Genomic DNA, 15644 nt, shown 5'->3' on the forward strand with positions numbered 1-15644 from the left:
AAAAAAAAAAAAAAAAAAAAAATCCTTAAAAAATGAGGATCGTACCTGAAGCCATTGCTGAAATGTTTGTAGCTTTAGGGAGCATGATGGGGGAAAGGGTTGTTTGGTCCTCTAACACAGTGGTTCTTAACCTTTTTTTGTATCGGGACCCATCTGTAAACAATCCTGACCCAATGCCCCTGCCCCTGGACCCCAGTCTTCTCCCTGAAGCATGTGGGGCAGGAGAGGGTATGTGTGGGGCCTGGGGGGCCCCCAAGCAGCCCCTTGCAGGCTGGAACTCTGCCAACCTGCAAGGGAAAAGCCATGTTTTCCCATGGTCTTTCCTTTTAAAGCAGAATCCATTTTTTAAGTTTGTTCATGACCCTTTCATATATTCTTGCAACCCATTTTTGGGTTGCGACTCATGGATTGAGAAACACTGCTCTAACGTTCCACAGTGATCTGTGTTTCCTACCCCACTCCCTTGGATGCTCTGATAGGGAGAGAGCAGAGTGGACAGCCAGTGAACTCTCTCCTGTGAGCCTGGCTGTCCTTGAGGATCTCTGAGGGCCAAGAGGCATGCAAAGAATTGTTTTTTCCAGCTTTGGGGCTGGAGATCAGGAATCCTTGCATGTTTATCGGTCTCCCTATTCCTGAGACTGAGGAATGGGGCTGGAGAGAACAATTTCTTCGTGCCTTTTGGTGTCTGAAACCAGGAGACAGAGTGTATAAGATGGTGTTCATTGGCTGTCTGCCCCATTTTTCCTTTCCCTGGGGCAGGGAGCTGCAAGGAGTGGAGCCACAGGGCTGAGCAATATTTTGTTGTGCCCCCTGGAGAGCTTGAACCCCTCTGGTAAGAGGGGTGCAGTGGGGGGCTTCAAGTCTATTCATGGCCTGGAGGGCTTCAAATTTGAAATGCTCCAAATTGGAGTGGAATTTGGAATATTTCAAATGTATGTCTGTCCATGGCCTTTATCTGTAATGACATCTATTTAGCATGTAAAGATTTCAGGACCAAAAAGCTGGTATTCCTATTTACAAAGCCTCAATATAACTTGGTGCTGTGTAAATAAATAGGAATTTTATACATAATACATGACCACAAAATTGATAAGCTATTAGGAGTTCCTGTGATAAATCTTTAACTGGTATTTTGTAAATGTCTAGGAATTCATTACATTATTTGATAACATTTCAACAGTTTTTAAAAATGTGTTAAATGTCACAGTTCTCGCACAGAATACAATTCCATTTAAATTATTATATTTTCAACATTCTTATGTTTAAGATGGGATTCAGGTTTACTGCTAGCTCCTAAAACTTGATGAAGGTTTCTGCTATCATTTTAAAAATGTAGGGGTCAGTTAGTCCAAAAATATCTACAAACTTCTGGTCTGCTTAAACCCTAGAAAGCTGCATGTGACTGCATTTGCTACTCAGGAAAAAAAGGCTTGAGTGCTGTCTAAGGCTGTTTAGAAAGAAGGAAGGAGGGAATGATTTAGTATCATTACCCAGAAATGAACAGTAAACTAAGAGGCAGAGTGCTCATGCACTATCCCTCTGACAAAATAGATTTCTCTTTCTTTCTCATCTCCCCTTATTCCCCCCTGGCCTTCCCCCATCACTGTGTATAAGAGGGCTTTAGGATGAAGTTTCTCTACATGTGCAAATGGAAAAATCAGTGTAGGCCTCTGGGTCCATTCCCTCATGCTAAAACATATTTTAATGACTAACAAGAGAATGTTGTCTTGACCAGTCTCCCAGTAAACATGCTAAATTAGATTTCAGGGCACTGGTATTAATTTGTTTCAGGGGGTTTGGATAGGGAAGTTTGCATGGATTGAATGTATTATGGAAAGGTGTTCTACTTGGACTTGAAGTTTATGCAGGGCTGGCCTAACACTTAGCACAAAGTGCTTACTTGGAACGACAGTAACCGGGGTTCTGACTCTTATCCTTCTGAGGCTGCAGATAGATATTGGGTGCCTGTACATGAGCATGGAGGTTGCTCCAACTGCTGTAACTACAATGCACCAGACAGACTTGATTAATCCTATCATTTTACCATCAGACCTGATTAACCAGGTCTATGGAAGCATGGTGATTACCATGCTTCAGCAGCGTCCCATGTCTCATGTATCAATGTCCTCGCTATTAAAAATGGTGGTGGGGGCACTTGTTGAATGAGCTTTAGTTCAAGCATCCCCACAGCCATTTTTAAGTGCAGGGATCCTGATGCATGAGATGCTGCAGCACTTTAATTAGAGTGGCTCTTGGAGATGTTCTAATTAAAGCTCCCTCCCTCCCCCCATTCCCAGAGCATGTGTAAAAGTGCCTATTATACTTAAGGAAATTTGCTAGAACAGTGAGGAGAGAAGGGAGAAATCCCTGGTGGATTTGTGTCCCTTTGGTGTCTCAGAAACTGTACCGTATAGATATTTTGCAGCCATAATACCTTAGATCAGGGTGGTCAACCTATGGCACGTGTGCCATAAGTGACATAGGTAGCTTTTGTATGTCACGTGGCAAATCAGGTAGGGAACAGACAGCACAGTGGCAGATATGGCAGGAAGCAAAAAGCAGAGAAGCTGATTGCACAAGGAGCATGGGTTAGAAAGCAGAAAACTAAACAACAGATCAAACAAGGAACACAGGGCAGAGAGCAGAATGAGAGCAGCCAGTTGGGCAGGGAGAAGGGCATCAGAATGGCTCTTGAGGAATGTGTAGGGCTAACTTGTGGTAGGCCTGCTAAAGAGATTGGCCTGTGCTGCCTTAGCCAGGGGCACCAACGTTGCATCCAGTAGGCCAGATATGCCATTCAGAGACTATCATCTGGCCCCCAGTGATGCCCCTAGATCTGGAGTTGATCCACATACCACACACTGGGCACAGGGTCTGGGATGCTTGTTACACATGGCACTCACTCTGGCTGACCCTGGATCTGCTTTGTGAACAGCACGCACCCCACCTGCTCTGGGTCTTGTGCTGAATACAGTATCTTCCTGAGCTGTGTCTTCCAAGATGTGCTGCATGCAAGACCTACTTCAGCTGGTTTGGAACTACAAAGTATGCACCGCCTTCCCTGGCTGCTCCAGGGCCATTGCTACATGCAGCATGGATCCTGGACAGGCTAGAGTGGGCACTGTGTGCAGTACATGTCCTGGACTGGCCCTGCATGGGCATTGCATGTGGCATTGTCCTGGACCAGTCAGAGCAAGCACTGAATGTGTTGGATCTAGCATGTGAGGGGAGGGATGGGGCCCCAGGTCCAGGCCCGGATCTGGCTTTCAGGGCTGTCCATGCACCATTTGTCTGGCCAGTGGACTGGCCCTGTGCCACTGCTCAATCTGCTTCTGGCCGGGTAAGTTGGACACTTCTGCCACCTTAGATCTTATTTTTTCCCTTCCTTGCCTCCCCAAACTATCTTATTTATGCCATTAAGTTAGCATTTGTGGCTCTATGTCCAGCTGAGAATTTTGAGTAGGAGGAACTTTCAAGTGGCATAACAACATCTTTTCTTGGCTCCCCTAACGTCCCTCGGCTCCTGATGTAGGGTATAATGTAGAGAACGTGGCAGAACCCACACTTGCAATTCTTCCTGTTTGATCCCAGTCAGGGCCATAGTTAGGTGCTCTCCCTCACACATGGGTATGCAGAGAGGCCAATTTCTCCACTAGATTGGGAGCTCTAAGAAGCTTCTCAGCCTTGTCTGTTCCTGTGCTGATCTCTATGTAGGAATTCATCTGAACTTAATGTCCCTTAATTTCTTAAACATTTGTAATGTAATATAATACAAACTCACAACAAAGTTTCATGTGCAGGGCTTTCAGTGATTTTTATGCCAGTTATTTAATTGTGCAACATTAACCCTATGCTAGTATTTTCATCTCAAAGCATTTCTGCAATGCTGTCCAGTATACATTACTATCTTTGACTCCTGACCATTTCTTATCTTGCATGAAGGGTTTTTATTTTTTTTCCAAGTGGTAGAATACAGGTTTCTTATGCAGTGGTAAAAAACTGAAAATGTTAAAATTCCTGTTTGTCTTGAATCTTTCTTGAGCATCCTTGCCTTTTTCCTGAACCATTAGTTGCCTGTTGTATCAAGAAACTCATTATGATTACAGTTAACTTAGCACCAGGATATCACTAATTGACCAATGTAATGTACAAAACTAATTTTTCACAGCTCAGGGACATGAGTCATTACTTTATCTTGTCACTAAAACATTTACTTGACTTGCTTAATTTTAAAATTATCATTATAAAATGAAGATGAATTAACAGTGCACATTTCAAGCTAGAATAAATTAGTCTTTAATAAGTAATTCTCTGTGTTCAGTTCCTCTTGTCATACTGTATGGAGGATCTGGTACTTCAAAGCAAAGCTTGAAATGAGTTCTTACTCATAAATGATGTGTTTTTTAGCTTATTGAAATAAATGGATTTATATGGAAACACTAATCTTCATTTACTCTTTATTTTGGAAGCTTTTGTGATTCTGATTTTGTTTCAATATTTTTCTTATGTTGCTGTCTTCAAGGATTTGGTGAAAATCCACAGAAGTCTAATGCTGGACATTTGTGACTCCATTGTTAATAAAAATGACCAGAATTTATATCAAGTTTTTATAAAATACAAGGAAAGGTAATATTTATATACTAACTTTGATATATCTTAATAATAACTTGCACTGAATCCAATAAAGCATCTCTCTTCATTTAAGCATTCCAGTTTTATAAAGCAAGCAATTTATAGTAAAGAATTGAATTCTTATGTTATGTAGTTAATATTTATAAAGTGTTTTGAACATGGAAAACACCATGAGAGTAATAAGTATTATTATTTTGTATGTTTTTCCCCATGCATATTTTTTGCACTTGGTACCTTTACCATCATTTTGAACAAAACCAATCTGCAATACCACCTAAGCCATCTCAAATCCTCTACTGAGTTAAACAATACAGTTACAGACAGACTATAGCTTAAGAGAGGAAAAGGGCAAGAGAAGTGCAGTGAGGCATGAAGATACAGGAAAACCATTCTAAATGTTAGAAACAGGTGCGAAGATTGTTTGGAGGGAGAGAAGTTGAGGCAGGGTGGAGAGGAGAGCCCATGGGTTTGTGTATGTTACACTCAAAAGTTTGACTCAGGCTTGTGTGTACACTTGTGGATTTAACCTAGGCAGCTTGTATACTGATAAAACTTTGAGTTTCATTGCAGCCTCACTGCATATTTCCTTATCTGTTTGGCTGGGTTTTCAGTCCCCCCTGAGCTTTTGCTCCTCTACCTATGCTATTATCAGTACTTGAGCTAGCTAATTTAAAGCTAAACTGATATGTCTACCCAAGCTTTGGTTACACCTTACACTGCGGGCTAGGCATATCCCAGGTGAGCCCAAAGAAAATATTAAGAAAGTCACCTTTGAACCGGGAATTGAAAGTAACAGGCAACTAAAATATTTGTGGTACAATTGAATTGCAGTCAACAGTATATTTGGGAGAAAGCAGGAAACAGAATATAAAGTGCTGGAAAATGGAGAGCTTTTTTTTTAGGGGGAAGCAGTAGGGAAGGGAGTTGTCCTAGTCAGTCAGCAGAAGTAAAGATAGAGAGGAACTCTTCAGTAGGGATGGGAGGCATTGAGAGAGTGATGGTGCAGGGTGATAGATGATGAAGGGAGGGTATAGTAAAGGGTGATTATTGGAAGGTTACAGAGGATGAGGTTACAGTGTGCAAGGCACCAGGAGGACAAGGAGCTGTGTTTGAAGATACTGCTCTCCTCCAAGAGAAATACTGAGAGGTGTATAACTTGAGGGAGCTGAGATGAAACTATAAGTTACAAATTACTTTGTCAATGCAGGGGGAGGACAGATACTCCATTATCTATACTGCAGTATTGTTATTAAAATAATCATGTTGAAACAGATGTGCAGGGCCAGTCAGTACAGTTGCGTTAATAGTGACATGCAGAATAAATAGAAGATGATTCAGAGGTAGAAGAATAACAACACAAAACAAGAACTGAAGCTTGTGGTAACCTGGAAGAGGGAGCTTGTGGTTAAGAGGAGAAGTCACCCTTAGAGATTTAGAGCAATTTGAGAGGAACAGAAAGAACTGTTTTAAAAGGGAATAGAAGGTTCTTTGTATAAAGCCAGATTCTTTTGAAGTAGTTTTGCAGAAATTGGCCAGCAAGCACCATGCTGATCTGATGGCTATTGAGACTTTCTTGAGTTTATGTGTGTTAGCTATTATCTTGACCCAAAGGCTCACAGACTGTAACTCAGTAGAAGCTGTTTAATCATTGTGTGAAACCTACTGTTGCTGTAAAAGAGTAGATATAATTAATCCAGTGCTAATCCTATGTTACAGCATTTATTCATTACATCCTTTGAAATCTATCTCTTAACATTGTAAATACTAATGATTTTGTTCCATTAAGCAGCAGTTACCTTGTTTTACAACCTTATACAAGTGCTGTATTATATATCACAGCATATATGCATTAATGTTAATTTGAACTTGAAATGATCTGACAGTATTTTGACTGTGATGCATTAGTGATGGTCTGAAATGTTTTTGAAATGTATCCTTGATTATATTCTGAGGGCAGTACTATGATACGTGTGAAAGGGCAGATTCTAACCATGGGTACGTGGGCACAGATCCCACTGAAGGAAAATTGTTACTCATGTATTTGTTTGTATAGTGTGAATAAGGATTTGACTGGAATAGCATCCTGTTTATTTTTTCCTGTTTTGACTTAGACTTGTCATCTATGGGCAGTACTGCAGTCAAGTGGAGACAGCCATATCATGCTTAGACAACATCTCCAAGACAAAAGAAGATGTTAAGTTGAAGCTAGAGGTACCAATATTTATCTTTGTGTTCATATAAGTAAATATACTGCTTCTCTGCTCCAGACATGGACCCAAAAGATATCCGTGATTAATGCAATCTATTCCAGTGTGTGGGTCTGAGTTTTTAATTTCCTTTTCCTTTTAATTGGACTATCTGAGGGGCTAAACTTGTCAGGCTGAGACACAGAGGCTGGAATTTTGGACTCATTGATGTCAGTAGCATCATGATTTTATTTAAGAAATGTTTGTCAATATAATTTCTTTATTTCCCCTGGAATCCAAGTTGAGAGTGAAGTTAGTTGAGAAAATAGTTACAGATTAGATTGTTCCAGACACACATCTGCCCAAGGGGTGGTTTGTAAATTGCCCCACTTCAAGGCCTTAAGGAGGAGCTTGGTGCTTCCAAAGGCATGCATGCTTTTAAAACCTAATGCATCTTCCGTGGTTTCAATTACTATTTTTGTTTATGTTGATAGTGTCTGATTCAAAACAATAAAGCAGCTAATTTGTTCCCTGTGCCTAAATATAGTATTTATTCTATGCTTATCACCTAGCGTGACTAATACCACAATAATGGAATCCAGTTCCAGATACTGAATTCTCTTAAAGATGGGAATATTCAAATGTAGTATATATCTTCAGTCCATATCACTGGTTGGTCTGTTTGTAGGCCTAATGTGGTCCTGTGGTTTGCCAGAGCCCAAAACTGGTTATCTTCCAGAAGGGCTGCAAGACCTTTTTACTTGGGTAGGTATTTAGCAAGCAAGTTAAGTTGGGAGATTTGTTTGGGGAGTTTTTGTTATGTAACTATGTCTCTTATTTAATATTTATTTTGCTTTTATAAGGTTGTTTTTTTTCCCCCTGTAAGGCACCCTGAGCCTTTTTTGGAAAAGGTATAGGAATCTAATCAGCCAATAAATATTTCTCCCCCTTACAGTGATATTTAGTCATCTGAATATTTGAGACATCTGGCTGGCATTTATATCAACTTTAAATTTAGTGGTGTTGAATTTGGTTCTTGTTTTTACAATAATCTTATTTCAGTCTTTTTGTTTTTAATTTAGGAGTGTTCCAAGAGAGCTAATAATGGGAAATTTACATTGCGGGATCTCCTAGTGGTTCCTATGCAGAGAGTTCTAAAATATCATCTACTACTCCAGGTACTTTTATTTTTGAAATGTAAAGTGTTTGAGCACAAAGCTATGCTAGCTTATAATTAGCAGGTTGTTATAATGAGTATTTAGGCCTTTATCACAGGGGAAGTGATTGACATATTTATAGTCTTGAGCTGAGACTTGCTTGTCATGAAGTCCAATCCAGTGCAGTGTAGCCTTTTCTGTGGTGATTATTCCTCACAGCTGAAGCATATCTGAAAAGAATACAATCAGTTCTTCAATATCTGAGCCTCTTCACTTATTGGTGTGTTTAAAATTGTTAGTGCTGCTGAGCTGTTGAGCATAGTGGTCTTGAAATGTATAGGTTTACCCCCAGAAGACTGAGCTGAACAATACTAGATCATAGTCTAAGATGCTACCTTGCTATAATAAATTATAATAAAGCCATATTTATTTTGAAATGCTTCTTTTTATAACCCACAAAGCTTTGGCTTTCACAGTTAGTCCTATAATGAGGGTGCAGAGTCTTATAAATTTAATTTGATAGCTGTGCTAGGAGACTCATTAGTTCAGCTGCAAAGAAATGTATTACTGTATTAGACTGTCAGCCCTGCTGATGCTTGTAAAATGTCATTTTAAAAAGAGCTACTACTTGTATGTGAAGCATAATTTTGACTCTGCAGTGCGTTGTGTATATCCCATGTATTAAATTTCTTGAAATATATCTGTATAAATACAAGTCATCAATATTTTGATCAGCAGAAAATCAGGTGTAAAAAACCCCAAAATTGATAATAGAACTACTTTCTTGAAACATTTATGAGATCTGAACCATGGCAATGTTATCAAATTGTAGATTATGAAAAATACGATATATTATATTACTTGTATTTTAAAGTGTGAGGCATTATAACACCAAATGGAAAAGGAAGAGAAGTCCTTTTACATCTTTGCAAGTTCAGGGCCTCCACTAAAATTGCTAGAAAAGCATATAAGCATTTATTCTCTTGTTTTTCAGAAGCCTAGCAAGCTATTACATTAGTTAAAATGTATAATCTTAACACGCAGTCAAGAATAAATAACTTATTTCCCTTTGGGATTTCTTTTTCTTTCTTTCTTTCTTTTTTTTTTGCTTTTAAGTAGCCCATAATTTTCCAGGTTGCAAATGGCTTATGGATTTTTTAAAGCTAGGAAATGGGTAAAAAATATTCTTGAAATATTTTCATATTATTTAAAGATATGTCATTTGAATTCAGGTCTGTAAAATAGTATATAAATGCAACTAGTTTTGAGTATAATGAGGTAGTCACTAGTTTTATGTACTCCCACTTTTTAGCTAAGATTTTATTGCCCAGTATATTCCTACTTGACCTTTGCAGACAAACTCAAGTTTTGGAGTTGATTATCCACTTCATTGTTAGCAACATGAAAACCCAAAGCTGAAGTCAACACAATTTTCAGTAGTAACAAGCGTGTGCAGAGAGGCGCTGATTGGGAGAGTTTAAGTTGCCAAATAGAATGAGCTTTTAGGTTTATAAGAAAGTAGGGCTACGAGGCACCTCACAAGGTCACAGCAGCACGCTCGAGGCAGGATCATCCCTGACTAAAAGCATCCTTGCCAAGCATCTGTCTAACCTGCTCATTTATTTTCACAACTTATTTAGGTAGCCTTAAATAGGTCTAGTTTTTTCTCTCTTTCCCCATAAGTCTTGCTTCCCAGGCTCTTAGTTATTTTTGTTGCTCTTTGCTGAACTCTTTTTGGCATGTCCACATCCTTCTAGAAGTGTGGGACCTAACACTGGACACAGTACCTCAGTTCTGAATATAGCAGAAGAATCACTTCCCTTGACTGGCAAGTGACACTCCTGTTGATACAACCCAATATACCAGTGGTTTTTTTGTAACAAGAACACAGTGTTGGCTCCTATTCAGCTTACGGTATACTGTAATCACCAGGTCCTTCTCTGCAGTACTGCAGCGTAGCCAAATGTTCAGTTACCCAAATAGAATTAGCTTGTAGCTAATTTCCCCATTCTATATTTGTGTATCAAATTATTCCATCCCAAGTGCAGGACTTATTTTTAATAAGACTGTTTATCAATACATGTTAATATTTAGAACATCTGGTGTTCACTGTTTTAAACAAACATCACTTACCTAGCTGTGGTAGTGCTAGTTAGAATCTGTGGTGTGGATAGGGAAATACAAGGAAAAATGAAAATGTTGGGGCCATGCTATTTATGTAAAGCAAATCACCAGGTTGTTAGGAGTGATCACAGTACAGTAGACCTTTTATTTAAATGAAAAGTATATAAACTGATCAGCAGCTTGTGTGTGAAAAGCTGTTATATTCTGTCAATTAGGAGCTGGTGAAGCACACTACTGATCCAACCGAGAAAGCAAATCTAAAGCTAGCACTTGATGCAATGAAGGTAAGCATGTCATTGCAAGTACAAATATACTGCTTTGCCATCAGTTAAAATCATAAGCGTCACTTCCAAGAAACACTAATATGATTTTAAGTTTGTTACTTTTTTCTTTTTTTTTTTCTTCTTGCTGAAGGAGGTCCCATTTTCAAAAGAGGCTAAACAAACACGTATGTGTAATGAGCCACAAACTTTGAAATTAGATTAAAGCAAGGATACTGCTAATGGCTTTTTCTTAAAAGATTCTATATCAGGTTTGGCAATTGATTTGATACGTTTTATTTGGTATGGATAGAGTTGCATGAGTTTCGCTTACTTCTAATATATTAACTTTTACATAATGTTCCCTAGTTTTTAGCCATCTAACCAGATGAAAAAAATACATCTTTCACTTGTCAGGCTCCTTGTGCAAAGTTGAGTAAAACTTCCATTACTGTAGGTCATCTGAAATTTTGATCAGCAGTTTCCCAGTGAGATGAATGCAGTTCTCTTCACCGCTTAGTTTCTTTTGACTTAGTTTTTATCTTTGTTGCCTTAAGCTAGAAGACATGAATATTTTTTCTGTGGTCTGAGGACCATTACTGGACATGTTATTGCAAATGGCAAGTGCCTTATAAAATAGCGATATCACTTTACATGTTTTTGTGTCCCTCTGTATTATGCAATTTCCTCTGCATTTGGCTTTGCTCTTTTGATTCCTTTTCTTCAGTTGATGTACACAAAAGCTTACTGATAGTTTCAGTTTTTTTGCAAACTGAGCAGTATACCAGGTGATTGTTCCATTTAGCATGCATTTCATAAATATTATTTTCTCCTAAACATTCCAGTTTATGCATCTATATAGAGCAGAAAAAGATAAGTGGAAAATGTACTAATGTACTTGATACACAAATATAAAGGAAGAGTGACACTGGTACTGTGAATAACAGTTTTCTAGATAGCAATATCAGAGGTGTAAGAGCTATATGCCAGCCAGACATGCTGTTTTGTACAAGTCCAATTGCATCCAATTACCCATGCTAAGCTAGCTTTAATAGGTATCAAGACTCAAGGCCACCCCCTATCTTCTGAAATGTTCTTTCAATTTAGGGGAAATCTGGACAATTTATAGCCTAATCACTGGTTTCTGTAGGTGGAGATGATCTTTATTTTCTTATTAACTTTTTTTAGTTCAACTGATAGCAGCTATTCTCCAGGCCTGGTTGACTTTGGCTTAGACCAAAAGCGTTGTTTCCTGGAAACAAATGCACAATATAGACTGAATTCCTGTTAACTATAGTCTGTATAACTCATACCAGATGTTGAAAGTAAGTGCTGTTGTGCCTAATAGGATTGGCTCTTCATATTGATTCATACTGCTCTAATGCCTGGAAACCAGACGGAAACCCAAATGAGACTTATGGCTTACTCTTCCGTCTCTCAGCTCAATATGTAGACAGAGAGGGGAAAAAAAGAAGAAGAATAAAACAAGGTTAACAACAGTTAAATTTATCTCTGTGACCAAGGTCTATGTCTTTAGGTACAGAAGGTACTATCCAACAGATGTGTTTCCATACTATAAGCCTTACAAGCATGATAGAGGTTACTTCATGATATAAAGAAGCCAAGGGTCAAACTCAGAATGTGCTGTTGAGAGCATAGCAGTAGTAAATTGACTGATGTGACATTCTGTTTTGACCAGTTCCATTAACATATGTATTGCTATGGGCTACCACTAATCCTCGCTCAGTCTACTTTTTTGACAGAGATGCGTCTGCAAATTGTCCCTATTGCTAAAGCACATTTGAAACATTATTAAAGGCTCTAGTGAAACATGCACAATATATCTGTTGAAAAAAGTGACCTGCAGTGGGCAATAACAACCTTATCCTGTGGTTTCAGGTATGATATCCCATTAAGGGTCCTGTGGTTAGTGTGCTGTTCAATATTTTTTCTCACCCTACTACACAGACACAGAGAGCAAGAGCATGGACTGTTGGGCAATAATTCTTCTCTCTAATACACATGGACACATACAATAACCCTTCTCTGTATGTTGCTTATGAACCTGCTTTCTACTATGTATCATATATAGCCCTCACTCCCAAGACTGTAGTTCAGCTGTTAATCTCTGACATGGAAAGTTATCAGATGCTCTTAAAGATCAGGCTACATACAGTAAATTTTAAATTATATTCTTAAAATTCCAGAAACTTAGGTAAGTTCTACTTTGGTACTTCAGTTAGCTCTCATTGTTGCCACTGAATTTGGGCCTCTGAGTCAGATTTAAAGATTGCAAAAATTTGTAAGCATGATTAAAGATGCACACAGCATTTATTTACTTGTATCTTAAACTAGCATGTCAACAACTGCTCAACATTAAAGATAAATAATTTTTCTTAAAGGGCTTAATGTCCAGATAAGGCAAAATCAGGATTATAAATACATTTACTTAAAATAATATATTGACTTTTTTCTCTTATGGAAATGTTTTCTCCCCCCTGTTTAGGACTTGGCTCAATATGTAAATGAAGTGAAGAGAGATAATGAAACCCTTCGTGAAATTAAACAGTTTCAGTTATCAATAGAGAATATGGTATGTTATATTTTTTGTTTACATCTTTTTTCACCATTGATTTAATTTACTGATATACAGTGCTCATTGCTGTCTTGTATAAGGCCAGAACCACTGGCAAAATTTAAGCATGCATATGTGTCATATCTTGGCTGGCTTGGTTTGTTTATTAATCTAAATAATAATAATACATGCATATAGTGATGTCTTTTCCCTTGTCTCTGAGACTGCAGACAGCTAACATTATGAAGTATCTTTGTGGGTAGTATCTTGGGAGAGAAAGGCATTTATTTATGTTTTATCTTTTCTTATTGGAGCATACTGACCAAGAGGTACAAGTTCGTTCTGAATTTTAGAAAGTCTGGGTTTTGTAGTATAATGGCTAAAAATTTGGCAGGTACTTGTTAAATAATGAATGTAATTTTGCTCTTAGAACCAGCCTCTGTTGCAGTATGGAAGGCCACAAGGTGATGGAGAAATAAGGATAACTACACTAGACAAACGTACAAGGCAAGACAGGTAAGAAGATATGTTGGTTTGCTAAATACAGAACTGGTGTTAGTTCTTAAAATTTATGCTGTGACATTTCTCTGTTTAAACTTGGGGTCAGTTCATAAATTCTTGGGCATAGTTCTCATTTTACATGCATAGCATCTGTTTGCATTAATGTCAAGCAAGTAAATTTTCAAAGTGGTTCCTGGGAAGTTGGCCATTATACTAACATCTAGATCCCTGTGTACCTCTTTGAAGAGCACTTTAAATGGTTCATGTTTTGTTACTCAGTAGTTTAATTGCTAACTTTCAAAACCAGAAGTGCTCCATGCTGAGTTTTATAAGATAGTGTATCACTTTAAAAGGACTACTATATTACTTTACAATCAAGATTTTTAACCTTTTATGTATTATATTTTCATAGGCATATCTTCTTATTTGATCTAGCTGTTATTGTGTGCAAGCGACGAGGTGATAATTATGAAATGAAAGAAATAATAGATCTTCAGAAATATAAAATCACAAATAATCCCACTACTGATAAAGAAAATAAAAAGGTAAATGGCTTTAATGTTATTTCAAGAAAAAAAATGGAATGTCAAATCGGACTGAAATTTATCAAATGCTGTGCAAACTTACTTTTGAAATTTATATGTAATTTTTTCCCCCAGTATTTCAAAGCTGTAAAGTACATGGTATACTGGGATTTAAAGTGGGTCACCATTAAAAGGCTCTGGTTTTTTTGTTTTGTTTTGAGCCATTCCCAAACTGTACAAAAGTACTTAGTAGTAATGACCTCTGTTTTTTCCATGTTACTGAATATAAAAATGCCACCTTTTTCTTGCTGAATTTTTAATTGCTAATCTGTGTACTTCTGTTCCTTTCATAAAGTGGTCTTATGGCTTCTACCTCATCCACTTACATGGGCAAAATGGACTTGAATTTTATTGCAAAACTAAAGATTTGAAGAAAAAGTGGTTGGAGCAATTTGAAATGGCACTGTAAGTATATTTTGCCTACTAAGTAATATGGATGTCCTTAGCCAGCATATAGTAATAATTAAATGCTACAGCATTGGTTTAATATGCATTTTAAATTACAGTAAATTTTATTGAGGTCAGTAAATTATTTTAAGAGTCTGAAGAAAAGAACTAGAGCTACAAAGCAAAAAGAATATTTCCTTGAAATTCTCCCAGGAAAAGGAAGAGGGCACTCTAGGCTGTGTATTGTTTTACCTTAGCTGCTATGATTGTTGTAGTACATTCTCAAACACCCAGGGAAAATATTAATTGTTTTAGCAATAAATATTTAACATAATGGTAATGCATTTTTTCATTTTATCTTTGTAAATTGAAATACATTTTAGGAGAGATGGGGATATTGGCTTTTTTCCTAGTGGCTTTTAACTAATATATTGTTTAGCATTTGGGTCTGGTTACTTGGTTTATTAAGTTTGGTTTCAAAAGCTTGATTTCCTCTGTATATTTTTAACTAAAAAGCATGAATGTATTAGGCTTCTTAAAGTAATGTGTTCAGATGTAGCACTACAGGTTGCATTAGTGTTATGTAGAGACCAGCTTTATTTTATTTCTGATAGTGGTTGGAAAAAACATGATTGTTGATTCTGATTAAATTTAAAAGACAGGAACAAAGAAATCAGATAGTTTAGAGATGGTTTAAGTTATATTAAAAATGTGGATGAGGTAATCCTAGCTATGATAAAATGGGATAAAACTAAATGTTTTGGATGTTATTTTTTGAGTTGATAAAGGATATCTGGGATGTTATAAGCTAAACACCACTGAAACGTGTGTATGGTATCGCCATTCAAGATTTTTGTTGGAATTATTTCCTTTTGAATGAAACCCAAAGGTTTAAGTTGGATTGGCATAGAAAGCATACAAGAGGGAAGGCCCTACTTGGTACAAACTTATACAACCCACTGTAGCAATCCAGGAATGGCATGTGCTTTTATGGGAGTTATACCTGGGAGTCATAGGTGAGGAATAGAGAGTCTTATCCATATGTACATAAGAAGCCAAGCACTTTGCCTTTTCATGTTCATGGCTGTTTCTCCTTCTCGCCTGCATATTTTGGGGAGGAAAAACTGGCACCATACCTACAGGTTGGGGAACGCCCCTCTTGTCAGCACAGAGGCGGAAAAGGATCTTGGAGTCATCATTGACTCCAAGATAAACATGGGCCGGCAGTGTGGGGAGGC

At 37.7% G+C, this 15644-nt stretch overlaps 1 protein-coding gene across 1 annotated transcript in view; it reads left to right on the forward strand.

Moving 5' to 3' along the window:
* Positions 1 to 15644, forward strand: part of VAV3 (vav guanine nucleotide exchange factor 3) — a 398006-nt gene that overhangs the window by 182905 nt on the left and 199457 nt on the right. The window contains exons 8-15 of the mRNA XM_019502081.1: positions 4523 to 4626; positions 6744 to 6843; positions 7901 to 7996; positions 10315 to 10383; positions 12866 to 12952; positions 13365 to 13450; positions 13848 to 13980; positions 14315 to 14424. Of these exons, the coding sequence (XP_019357626.1) occupies positions 4523 to 4626; positions 6744 to 6843; positions 7901 to 7996; positions 10315 to 10383; positions 12866 to 12952; positions 13365 to 13450; positions 13848 to 13980; positions 14315 to 14424 (785 nt within the window). The remainder of the gene's footprint in view (positions 1 to 4522; positions 4627 to 6743; positions 6844 to 7900; positions 7997 to 10314; positions 10384 to 12865; positions 12953 to 13364; positions 13451 to 13847; positions 13981 to 14314; positions 14425 to 15644) is intronic.

The sequence above is a fragment of the Gavialis gangeticus genome, unplaced genomic scaffold, assembly GCF_001723915.1.
Source record: "Gavialis gangeticus isolate Ggan-Ray unplaced genomic scaffold, GavGan_comp1, whole genome shotgun sequence".
In the NCBI taxonomy this organism is placed as follows: domain Eukaryota; kingdom Metazoa; phylum Chordata; order Crocodylia; family Gavialidae; genus Gavialis; species Gavialis gangeticus.